This window comes from Glycine soja, chromosome 1, assembly GCF_004193775.1.
Source record: "Glycine soja cultivar W05 chromosome 1, ASM419377v2, whole genome shotgun sequence".
Lineage (NCBI taxonomy): Eukaryota > Viridiplantae > Streptophyta > Magnoliopsida > Fabales > Fabaceae > Glycine > Glycine soja.
Window position 1 is genome coordinate 2,776,775 of NC_041002.1, and position 13,156 is coordinate 2,789,930.

General features: G+C 34.4%; 2 protein-coding genes across 2 annotated transcripts; one reads left to right on the top strand and one right to left on the bottom strand.

The window, feature by feature from the left end:
* The first annotated feature begins 1,277 nt into the window (after nucleotides 1-1,277).
* Nucleotides 1,278-3,636, top strand: LOC114409566. The gene has a single exon (XM_028373071.1). It carries the CDS (start codon nucleotides 1,520-1,522, stop codon nucleotides 3,353-3,355), a length of 1,836 nt encoding a protein of 611 aa, XP_028228872.1. The 5' UTR covers nucleotides 1,278-1,519; the 3' UTR covers nucleotides 3,356-3,636.
* A 1,027-nt stretch (nucleotides 3,637-4,663) lies between these two features.
* LOC114409575 (F-box protein At1g70590-like) lies at nucleotides 4,664-7,540 on the bottom strand. The gene is made up of 4 exons (XM_028373081.1): nucleotides 6,955-7,540; nucleotides 6,274-6,410; nucleotides 5,883-6,065; nucleotides 4,664-5,288 (listed from the first exon to the last, which is right to left on the bottom strand). The coding sequence occupies exons 1-4, from the start codon at nucleotides 7,451-7,453 to the stop codon at nucleotides 5,124-5,126; spliced, it is 984 nt and encodes a 327-aa protein (XP_028228882.1). The 5' UTR covers nucleotides 7,454-7,540; the 3' UTR covers nucleotides 4,664-5,123.
* Nucleotides 7,541-13,156: the final 5,616 nt, after the last annotated feature.

A 13,156-nucleotide genomic window follows, 5' to 3' on the forward strand; every position in this document is an offset into this window, starting at 1 on the left:
AAGAATCTTATTAGTAGGTGATGTTATATACTTTTATAAATGTTATTTAAGGTTCGAGACACTTATTTATAGTGATGAAGTTATAATCAAATAATTACTCAATCTCTTGATTTTAGAGATAAGATAATTTAATATTAAATCTGAGATAAATAAGAAGACAATAACTAAATAAGAATGATGACAAGGAAAGATATAAAAAAGATTTGATGACAAGAAAAATATATTAAAAGATTTCTTTGCAAGTTAATCATTAGAAATGTAGAATATCCTCATCTAGTACTTCCATGGACCTAACTCACCCCTTAATAAAACAAATAAATAAATAAATAGTGTTCTACCGTCTTAATTTTTGCCGTCTAATTTATTTTTTAAGTCAATTTAATTATTTAATTTTTTAAAATTTTATTTTATTTTTAAAATTTTTTAAATCGATTTAATTTGATCATTCAATTTAAATGATAAGAAATTACATTTGATGATAATTTAAAATTGTTACTAAATAGTTTTAAACCAATACAAAATTCATTTTTTCAAAAAAAAATAGTCAATTTTAAAACTTAAAAGACTAAATTAAACTAAAAAAAGTACTAAAGAATCAAATTAAATTTAAATAATAAATTAAAAAACTAATTTAATGATGAAATATTATTAACAAACTTGGGCAACAAAAATACAACTGTCTAGTTACAAGAGAAATTTTATTTATATTTTTTTATAAACCCTTACATAATAAAAATTTGTAATAAATAATATAATATAATGTGATTAAACAAATAAAAACATTATAAAAATACTATATATCAACATTAACAATATAACTTATCATATACAATCTTTGTAAAATTAGTATGTTAAAAAAGTGTCGAAAAGCACGCTCCTCGGAAGCGAGTGCCATGAACTGTGCAGTGCTCGACAGAAGAATAAACAACAAGTATTGTGAGCAGAGGTTACGTTACGTACGAGTCAATTTGACTCCTAACCCCTAAATCCTAATTAGCAAACTCAAATCCCTTAATCCCTTCTTCTTACACTAATTTAAACCTAATCAATTCTTGCAAGCTCTCCTCGCAATTCGCAACGAAATCCATATTATTATTTGTCCTTCACGCAAAGCAAAACAAACAAAAATAACTTAAAGATAATTACTTCAATTAATAAAATCAGTAATTTAGTACTATATAATTTCCAAATCCACGATTAAAAAGAGTAATTAGAGCCCGATATAGAAAAAAAGGACTGTATAATTTTCAATTTTTTTTTTAAAGTAAAGAGAGAAGAAGTTACTTGTGTGCTGCTAACGTTTGGAGTTAAGACAAAACAAAAACATAAAAACATGCGTGGCAGAACAACAACAGTGTCAAATGAACAATAACATAAACGCCCGTTCCGTTTCCCGACTTGGATTCTATCAGACTCAGCGTCGACTCGGTTGACTCGTTTCTATCGCAGCAACACACACCACCATCATATCATACCACCGAAGAAATCTCTTATTATTATTTTTCTCGGCGCAGCGGCGATGGCATCATCGGAGCAGGAGAAGCGAGTGGAGGACGAGTTGTCGTACCCTATTATGGTGGCGGAGCGAGTTCGCTCGGCGGTGGACGAGTCCGACTCGTTCAAACTCGAGTGCTCCGAGGTTGGGAAGCACGTCGATCGCATCCTCCAAATGCTCCGAACCCTCGTTCGCTTCGCCACCGCCACCGCCACCTCCGCCGCCACGCCGCCCCTCTACGATCGTCCCATCCGCCGCGTCGCCGCGGAGACGGCGAAAAACCTCGAGCGCGCCCTCGCCCTCGTCAGCAAGTGCAAGCGCCGCAGCATCCTCCGCCGCGTCGTCTCCATCGTCGGCGCCGCCGATTTCCTGAAGGTCCTCACCCACCTGGACGCCTCCGGCGGCGACATGAAGTGGCTCCTCAGCATCCTGGACGGCGGCGGCGGCATTGTCGTCTCCCTCCCTCCCATCGCCAGTAACGACCCTATTCTCTCTTGGGTATGGTCTTTCATCGCTTCCATTCAAATGGGTCAATTAAACGATAGAATTGAGGCTGCGAATGAACTTGCTTCTTTAGCACAAGACAATGATAGGAACAAAAAGATCATAGTTGAGGAATGTGGGGTGCCTCCTTTGTTGAAGCTTTTCAAGGAAGGCACTTCCCCTCTTGCTCAAATTGCTGCTGCTAATGCTTTGTGTCATTTGGCTAATGATTTGGATAGGGTTAGAGTCATTGTGAGTGAGCATGGTGTGCCTGCTGTTGTCCAGATTCTCAGTGACTCCCCCATGAGGGTTCAGACCCTGGCTGCCAATTTGGTTGCCAGGATGGCCAAGCATGACCCTGTCGCACAGGAGGATTTCGCTCGGGAGAACGCCATTAGGCCGCTCGTCACGCTCCTGTCGTTTGATACCTTTGTGGATGATCCATTGGGGCATTTGGGGAAGCAGAGTATTCACTCCATTGTTCAGATTAATAAGGAGTTGGGGAAGGGTGGTCAGGGAGGGTGGAAGTTCGCGAGTTCCTACTCGAATTCGTATTTGTTTATGGAGGGGAGTAGCCGGGGAGGGAACCATAGGAAGGAGAGGGGGAATGAGGATCCTGCTGTGAAGCTTCAGCTGAAGGTTAGTTGCGCTGAGGCGTTGTGGATGCTTGCCAGAGGGAGCGTGACCAACAGTAGGAAGATAACCGAGACCAAAGGGATGCTTTGTTTGGCTAAGATTGTTGAGATGGAGCAAGGGGAGCTGCAGCTTAATTGCTTGATGACAATAATGGAGATAACTGCTGCTGCTGAATCCAATGCTGATCTTCGTCGTGCAGCGTTTAAGACCAACTCTCCGCCTGCTAAAGCTGTTGTGGAACAGCTGCTGAGGATAATTAAAGAGGTGGACAGCCCGGCATTGCAAATTCCAGCAATGAAGGCCATTGGCTCATTGGCTAGGACGTTTCCTGTTAGAGAGACCCGGGTAATTGAACCTCTAGTGACACAGATGGGTAATAGAAACACAGAAGTAGCAGATGAGGCAGTGGCTGCACTTACCAAGTTTGCTTCTCCGGATAATTACCTACACATCGAGCATTCTAAGACGATAATTGAATTCAATGGAATCCCGGCACTGATGAGACTGCTAAGGAGTAATGAAGTTACACAAATGCATCGCGGGCTAACACTTCTTTGCTACCTGGCACTGCATGCCGGCAACAGTGAGTCCTTGGAACAAGCAAGGGTGTTGACAGTTCTAGAGGGTGCAGACAGAACAGTTCTTCCTCCGCATATAAAGGAATTGGTCTCCAGGGCAATAATCCACCTCAATTTGTATCATGCAGGAATGAATTCTCAAAGGATATCATACTTGCCTTGACTGCAAATTTAGCTTGTTTGTGGACCCTGCGTTTTTGTGGGTTCATCAGTAAGTGTCGAGTTAGTTGCATCTGGTCAACTCTTTGGGGAATAAGGGGGCTTTATAGGAACAAATCATAGTTAAGAAAATACATTAGTTCTTCAGCTTAGACAGTTTCTTCTTTTTTTCTCCCCTCATAAAACTAGTCAATGGGTTTGGCAGTTGTGCAGAGATTTTTATTGTATAATTAATAATTAATTTTTAGTCATTTGATTTTATTACTTGAGTACTTATTTTTTTCATTAAGCATGTTCTCTACATTGCCTTTTTGATAATGCAAATTCTTGTAGTTGGATAGAATTGTTGGAGGTTTGATTCCTTCATAAATGTTGCAGTGGCTTTGCTGTTGGAAGTCTGTTTATCAGCTTACCTCTGATCTCATGTCTTGAAATGATCAATACTTCAATTGCACAATTTTTGTTAATCGAATCTGCTTTGTTCTTCAGTCTTTGGAGTTTTATATTAACAGAAGAACTTACATTTTGTGAGCGCTTGTTAGATCAATACCGATGATAATGGGTATGCATCATTCTTATATGACAACAGGAATCAGTTATTGCCCTTCTTGTCCACTCATAGTATGGAGCTTATGACTTGACTATCTTTTGTGATGTTCATAATTTGTAAGTGGGAGCTCTGTTATGTTAATAAGTGCTTTTATGTGCTATTCTGTATTTCGCTCGTGTAAAAAGTTTCGAATTGAAAGAACTTGTCTGCATGTTCTGGTCGGCCAAATGATAATTCTACCATAAGAGCCTGCAGGATTCCGTTACTTCAGAGATGGTGACTGAACACGGCATTGGAATCTCTTCTTTTTTTTTTTTCCTTTCTAAATGTTTTTTAAACTGGTTGTTGAGATTCCATGGAATTGGAAATTCTACTTGTCCCCTTTTCGTTCCTGAAAAACACATGTTTGACATAAATTTTGAATGGTAAGAATCTATTATGCCCATTATGATCCAATTTGATTCAGCATCGACAAAGCACTGGCTATGCTTGCAAGTCATGCTATTTATTTGATTTCATGAACCATTTGGGAATATGAATACCACATTCAAGATATTCCATCTCTATCTATCTATTGTTTGTCCAGCTGAACAGGCAAATGCCATCTAGAGGGCAAACAGAAGCGTGTATTTTTCTTGACATCCTTAACCAGTGAGGCACCTGCCTAAACGAAACTCGTGATTAACCAGAGTATATGAAACTTTCACGCTAGGGAAGGGTGAACATATTATTTCAGGAAGAATATTGATACACTAAACGATGTCATAAAATTGGACATGGTTAATTAATTGTAGATTAGAATTGAACAACACTGGAGGTTAAACTGATTCTCTTGTAAAGTCAGACACACAGCTAGGTAAACCTTTTCAACCATTACATAATATGGAGTAGTATGACGTTGCAATTTTCTACTTGCCATTCATGACAAAAAACGCCCACCACATTCTACCCTGCACAGTTCTAAGGGGAACTTAAGAGGAACTTTCAAGTAGTCAATAGGGCGTTTTACAAACTAGTTTTACAAACGCCCACCAACTAGTTTTTTTTTATATATATATTATAGGAAAACCACTATATTCAGGATTAGTAGGCAAAGGCAGTTTCTTAGACAGCTCCTCCTGCTTTCCTTGTTTTTATGCTTAGGCATTCTTTGTTGACTTCTCACTCTTACGACTGATCAAGGTCATGCAACTTCTTCATCACAAACCACATAAGGATTGGGTCAACTTGATGGCAATGCGCGCCAACTGTTAGCTAGATGCATAGCGTGATCACGTGAAACTGATGAAAGCCGATGAAGAACTGCGTTCTTGACATGAGCAGCACCTTTTTCTCCAGCACGAGTAGCAAGTTCCAAGTATACCACAGCCTTCATCATGTTTCCTTCCTGTACCAAATATTGTCCAGTAATCCTTTAGTTGTTAATAATCATTACTATAATCCTACCATTACTTTTAGTCATTGCTGATTGCCATTCTAATAGTATAAACATATTCCAGACAAGAACACAAGAATGAAACCGAAGTATAAAAATTGAGGCAACTGATACAACAATGGAACTTTAACCGAAAGAGCAAGTATCAAAATGCCAGATTGAAATAAAACCTCAAACAAACAACAATCAGTGTGCAGGTGCAAAATCACATTTTGCAAGAGTCAATGTGTAAGTCTAAATCTATTGTAATGCACTTGAAAACTTGCATAACAGAGGTCAAAACAGAGAGTGTAACCAAGCAACACTGACAAGAACCAAATTTATGAGATGACAAAGTCATAGAAAAAACATCTAGCAAATGCCTTCAGTTTCAAATTAACAAGCTTCGGAAACAAATTAATCAGGCAAAATCACAGATTCAACAAAAGTGCCATGATGTCCGGTTTTTAAAGAGAGAAAAATTCATAAAGACATCGAGTGTTTAATTTGTTCTCTGGCAAACATTCAAAGCACAAAGGAGCAGCACAAAGGGATAAAAATACTTACAGAAAAGAGAGCAAGTCCATGCTCAAATTGAGCTTTACTATGACCACGATCTGCAGCCCGCTTCATCCATTTTCTTGCTAGTTGATGATTACTTGCCAGTCCTTCCCCAAAGGAGAAGCACAAGGAGATATTGTACATAGCACGGACATACCCACCCTCTGCAGCTTTCATATACCATTTAGCCTGTTCCAGGAAAAACTTGTTAAAACCAAAGATCACAACACATCACAATAACAACAGAACCAAAAACACCCAATATCATAAGCCAACTCTCAAACCAAGAACCAAGCAGATTTCCCATCCTTTAACACACACACACGCACCCCTGAAAGAAAAGGTTCACTACTTCACTCAAAATTAGAAGAGGAGAGGAAAAGGATAGAGCACCAACAGCTTCTTTCAGATTGCTACGGACCCTCCCACCACTTCGATGCAGACAAAGTGCAAGCTGGTACTGAGCACGAACATTCCCACAAACAGAAGCTTTACGTAACCATTTCACAGCTTTCTCAGTGTTCGGAGGTTCAGCTGCGTAACATAGATATAACTTTTCAGACACCAATTATCAGCATCAACATAATGTATATATATTCATTAACAATCCCCAAACAAATACATACATATATACAGATATAAAAAGCAACACCTTACCCTTTCATTTATTTAAATAATAATACCAAAAAAAATATTTCTAGCCCCAGTCTCGAAGACGAAAAAAAAACTTTAAGATATATATATATATATATATATATATATATATATATATATATATATATATATATATATATATATATAGTATGCAAGTATGCAGTGAGTAAGAGGAAGGAGACAGAACAACAAGGATATTAGACACAACCTAAAGTATGTCCGAAAATACCAATAAACATAGACAGAATAAAAAAAGTGCATGTGATAAGGAAGATTCCCTTCCATTCTCTCCTACGAAGAAGGAAATGAAACATAAAACTTCAACACAACGAGAATTGCCCTGCAATTATATACACTATTTATTTTCATATTGCTAGTCGATGTGGGACATGAAATTAGGGTATAATGTAAAGAAATGAAAAACCTTGGAGATAGGAAAGTCCCAAATTGCACTGAGCAGAAGGATTTCCGAGTTCCGCGGCCTTAAGATACAACTCCATGGCCTTCGGCTTCTCGCCTCGCTCCCAGTAGATGAGGCCGGCGTCGACCATGGCGAGGGCGGAGCCGCGCACGGCGGCTTTGGTGAAGGAGTCTAGGGCCTTGTCGACGTTGGGGCGGACGCCGCGGCGGCCGTGCTTGAAGCGCTTCCCCCAGCGGAGCAGCACCATGGCCTCCCGCAGCGGCCGCAGCGCCTCGCACCACGCGCGACACACCAGCGACGCCGCGCGGAGATTGGGGTCGTCGAAGGAGGCGGCGATCTTCGCCAGCACGTCGTAGGGGAGCGACGAGAATTCGCCGCCGACGCCGGGAGGGGACGGCGGAGGAGGACGCGCACAGAGGCGCGTGGAGCGTGCGGCGGAGAATTCGGAACGGTTGGAGAAAGGGAGGGAGGAGAAGGCGCGAGGCCATGTTCGGTGCTTCATCTGCTGCAGAGTGAGTGTCAGAGAGAAAGAAAGAAAGAGAGAGTGCGTTGGTGAATGGGTGGTATCGGTAATTCGCTTCTTCACGCGTTTTATTTTGCATAATATCTATCTATCAGTAAAGTTTATTGGAATATTAGTCTCTTTCAAACTATACTTAATTAATATATAGTAATTATTAGTGTAAGTATAATGTATGAGTATAATTTTTTTAGGTAAATAGTGAAATATATGCATGAAAGTACGAGGATATGATAATTTTGTTAATGAAAAATAATAAATTTAAATTTAATTTTTGAATGTGTAAAAAATATAATAAATTAATTTTGTAATAATTAAATGATAAATTGATCTTAAATTTTATTATTTAATATCAAATTAATACTCAAAAATATAATTTATTATCAAATTAATCTTTAAACATTATATCTTAATAATAAAATGATCTCACAAATTTAACGACAAGATTAATTTGTCGTATTTTTTCATATTTAATGATTAAATTTGTATTTTTCATCTTTTAAGAATCAATTTATCATTACATCATATTTTCAAGAATAAATTTAACTATTTATCTATTTTATATTTTAAAAAATAAAAAATGTATTAGTACATTTTTAACACAATTTATTTATAACTCAACAGTTATAATCATTAGATGTGGCTGTAAAGTTCATTATCCTTTCATATCAGTGAAAGCTCAACATATTTCCTTTATTTCTTTTTAACAAAATATTATATCATCAAAATGTATTCTTTGGCATTTACTCTTTATTATTTGAGAGGAAAATTTATTAAGAATTGTGAAATTATATTGTTTATATTGTTTATTACACTAATCCTGAGCTAAGTCTCAAAAGAGAACAACAAATTATATCAACAAGCAAGATATAAACAGGGAGAAGACAAACAAATACATGTATACATGAAAAACACCAAAACCATAATAACAAGATCGAGATACAATCAAAATAACTATGTAAGCTTAGAAGCTATCTTCATTAATCAATGAAATGTAGTTGTTGTTGTTTCATTATAAGAGTGCAACTCTAAAAAGTACACTCATTTCCATCGCTTTTGGTACCGACAAAAAATTCAAGTAGCATTTCACATTGAATTGACCTTTTGAGAAATGATTAAGAGAGCTTACCGTGTTTCGTTGATGTTGTCACTATTGGTGGTGTTGTGCTTGCTATAGTGTCGGGGTTTACAATTTTGATCATAGTTATTGTTACCTATATAGTTTATTTGGTCAGTGTTGTGATGGCAGTGGCTAAGATTGGTTTTTTCTTCTTCATAAAACTGATTATATTGTTCTTATTGATCCAATTCTATTCTATATGTATGTCAATTTATGAATACATTTGTATAAAATGATTCAATGTATCGTTTTGGGCAAGTTGGTTCAATTTTATTTATTTGGTAGCAATGGTGAAATTTCATGAGAATATGTTTCCTAAGTGAAGTGTTGTTAGTCTGAAAAAGATTTTCAAAGTAACAAGAATTTCTTTTATAAGCCATTGCCACTAAGATAAGGATTCGGAGCTATCAATACTCAGATTCCCAATTCTCCTCAACTAGTAAATCAATAATAAAAAAAAAATAATGTTAATGCTATTATTCTTGATAAGTTGCAACTTAAGTTTCTGAATTTCAGTTGCAATCCCATCATAGCATCACGCATCGCCGTCTTTTAGATGTCTACCTCGTTCCAAGGGAAAGGGTCTGGTGGTGGGATTCGTGGGAAAGGGGTGTTGTCGTGTAGCAAGGGGCAACATTGGAAAGATATCAAATTTTAATTATTAAAAGAAATGAGTATCTTACAATAAAATTTATATATAAGAGTATTTTTAATAGAAGATCAAGATTTGTGAAATGAGTATCTTACAATAAAATTTATATATAAGAGTATTTTTAATAAAAGATTAAGATTTGTGATGTTAATCAATTTTTTTTAATCCTGCTTTGCTATATCAATGTAAAGATCTTTCTAAGTTTTTAGTCTAATAGAAAATCAAAATTTGTAAATTTATATCACTTTTTTTAAGTCCCACAAACAAAAGATCCACCTTTTAATATTTACTAAAACAATAAAAAAAATCAAGTCCATAATGAAGGTTTCTGTTTATTGTTTTTTTCCAATTCAAGTGTTAATCTTAGAGTGTTCTTCTACAAGAATAATTTTATCATGTTAGAAATCAATCATCACTCCAAGAATATATTTTAGTAAAATTAATTCTTCCATCTAAGATCAAGGTGTAAAAACACCTATTATCCATTCTTATATCAAAGAAGATATAAGAACACGATGGTGCTCTAACTATCAAAGTTTTATTGGAGGGGACTATTCTTTTGCTTGTCAAATTCGACTGATATAACATTTCTCTTGATGTGGTATCAAATACAACACATACTTTTGGTACCAATTAAAACAAGGACAATGTAAAAAAAATTCTTGAACCTCTTTTTATCATACAAATTTCAATATATATATATATATATATATATATATATATATATATATATATATATATATATATATATATATATATAGTCATATCGAAATTTAGAGCAATTGTTTTTTTTACACAACTACTATTATTAAAAAGATCTATAACTTCTAAAAAAAATAAAATCTATAACTTGACTTCTTTCAACCTATTTTCTTGGCCACTGTATGAAGAATGTGGTCCGTGGGGATGTTCTTTTCAAGAAATGGAAGATCATCATATTTCGCATTTTTTTTCTCAAGTTCCAAGACTCTTACAATTTGTGTAACAGAAAGCCACCTTCTCAAAATGTTCATAGACTCTTAACAATGTGTCTAACAGAAATCCATCTTCTCATAATAAGAGAATATGTTCATGATCCTCATAAGAGAATATGTTCAGATAAAAAACGCAGTTCTGATTCGGTCGATAACAGGTAGTTATGTTCTGCTTCTGCAACTAACTTAGTAACCTACATTGCTCACTTAGAAATATCTCATGGGACTTTACATGTTGAGGACTCTTTCTTTTGCAACAAAAAATTTCGTCTGATCATAATTTCATTTCGTTTAACATAACTAACTTTACAAGTTGAGAATCAAATTCTTCACAAAAAAAAAAAAGTTGGCATCTAGTTGAAATGCATATCACTTATTAAAAGAATGTGTCTCTTCCACACCGATAAAAAAAAATAAAAAAAATTGACCAACAGAACATATAAAATTTGTGCTCTCAGAATTTCCAACTTTATCAACTTATCCAACAAATTCATGCACTCCATGATTGTCATCAGAACGTACAACATTTGTTTCCTAGATTTTCAACATGTTAAACTGTTTCTTGGCAACCATTGTCTGAAAGATTCTTTTCAATAGGCAATTCATTCAAATTTTCGTAGCCACTTGTTAGTATTTTCCTCTTTACGAATACTTCAAATGTTTCTTTTTTATTTATCCATTTTGAAATCGCAAACAAATTAAGAAATATAATTAATATATTTATTTATGTTAAATTTATTCAAAAAAATTTATATGACTTTTATTAGTATTTATCTTTCATTTACTTACAAGTGTGTGTGTTTTAGGGGAGAAAACTTAAATCCAAAATCTTGTTTAAGGGGATTGAACCAACTAGTCATGCTTATTGATGCTTATGGTAAGTGTGTAAAATATTAAGAATTAGGTGAAAATTATAATATAATTAAAAAAGTAATTAATGATATATTAGATTTTTAAAATGACATAAATAAAATAGTTTTTAAATAGAATGGGAAAATGAAAAAATGGATAAATTAAGAAAAAGGTACACAAAGAGTATTAAAGAACGTAATACTAACACTTTTCTTCAAACTACTATTAATTAATTATTAATGATTAATGTTATATCACAGGAACTTAATCTAATCTTTAGACCAAATACAGGCCCAAACATGTATCATTAGCTTAAGCCATTTTTGGGTTTAGGCCCAAACGAAATCTACATTGATATTGAATGAAATTAACGACCTTTGCTTTGGCAAAACTAGTATATATATCAGGTTAATTTCTCTTGTTGGCTGCACCTACATACGATGCATATATCACAAGAAATTTTGTGCCTTGACAAATTTTCTAAAGTTGGGAGAGCATCTTGCAGTGTTTGTCGAATGAAATTGATGACTATTCTTGTAGCATTAAGTCTCCAAAACTTCTTTTTTTTTTTTTTTTTCAAGTTAGGGTTGTCGCATATTTGAGCTGTCACTTGGACTTACCATAAGAAAGATGGATTTAATGAGAATGGTGTTCTTTGAAAAAAATTCATGAATGATTTGAGAAGCTTCAAAGGGTAAAACCAAAAACATTTGTTAATTAAATTTTTCTACACCTATATAAGCTCAGGGTCTATAAGTTTTATATGCAATTGCTTCAAGATGTGGATGGCTGCTGGGATTCTAAATTTTAAATCCTAAATAGAGATTCCATACCATAATCGGGAATGAGAATTTGTCATTTTTCTTTGTTAACAAAAGTCATCAGTATTATCTCATTTTGAGTCTTAACTTTTTTAATTGACTTCAAATAAAAATCACCCTTGCATGTGGTCAAAGATAAAATAATGAATATATTTTTATTTCTTTATTAACGAGGATTACTTTATTATATATTCATTCTGATTTTTTGCAAAATAAATTAATGTTTTATGAGTAATATTTAAACTTGAATTATTTTATTTTAATTTTTTACCTTTACCTTCCCAATTCTTCATACGTTTTAATGGGTTTTAACATTTTCGCGTTCATTTGTAAACACTCCCCTCACACCTCTCTATCTCTTTCATTTCAATTACATGTTTCCTCATATATTTTCGGATTAACCTTCAACAATGATACTGTTATTGTTGAGGTATGGTGTAAAGAAAAAAAAATTTAATGTAAGTTTTTACAAGTAAAGGTATAATGTAAAGAAATGTGATACATCAATTATTACGTTTTAAATTTTTTTTTTCTTTCTTTTTTTTTCTCTTAATTGTATAAATTGTCGTAAAAATAATTATACAACTAACATTTCTCTAATGTAAAAGAAGTGTCAAAGACTATTCATTTTTTTTTAGGTTAAGACTATTCATTCTTAATCCATATATCTTTGCCAATATAATTTGTAAATTCCTCCTTTTATTGTCGGTTCCAAGGACAATCTACTGGACCTTAGTGGTATGCAAAATTAAATGAGACGCGGGTAATTGAGTAGAACAAATTTACAAGAACACTAGAAGGTGACATTCGAATATTGGTTAATACTTACATAATAACTACGTCACAATGCTGTCATTTTTTGTTTGCATTCTCCTATTACCTAATTAACATTGCATTCCTTTGTATCCGATTGCAATTAATTACCAGTTTAACAAATATTTTTGCTTTTTTAAAGATAAAATTTTGTTAATTGTTTTTGTTCAGTACTGTATTATCTTTCAAAGACAATAATATAATATAATATTTTTGTAATAATTTAATAACAGTGAGTTTCGTGGTTGGGTTCACTTCCTGCCAAGTGCTAACTTAATGCTTTTGTTTTGCTGGCAAGTTTGACGTAAGACTTTTGGTGAGCAAATTTTGGTCGGTTTGATAATGTTTAGACCTAGTGATTGACATTTTTTATCCAATAATTGTGTTGAACCAATGGGCTAATTCGAGATAATTAAGTTTTAAAACATTGATATAATTGGTTTTTGAATTTCT

Excerpts from the sequence above, each read along its gene's own strand:
- LOC114409566 (XM_028373071.1), top strand. The coding sequence starts at position 1,520 with ATGGCATCATCGGAGCAGGAGAAGCGAGTGGAGGACGAGTTGTCGTAC.
- LOC114409575 (XM_028373081.1), bottom strand. The coding sequence starts at position 7,453 with ATGAAGCACCGAACATGGCCTCGCGCCTTCTCCTCCCTCCCTTTCTCC. Across the intron at positions 6,411-6,954 it reads GGGACTTTCCTATCTCCAAG|CTGAACCTCCGAACACTGAG; the intron begins GTTTTTCATTTC and ends TATGTTACGCAG. Across the intron at positions 5,289-5,882 it reads ATGGACTTGCTCTCTTTTCT|GAAGGAAACATGATGAAGGC; the intron begins GTAAGTATTTTT and ends TATTTGGTACAG.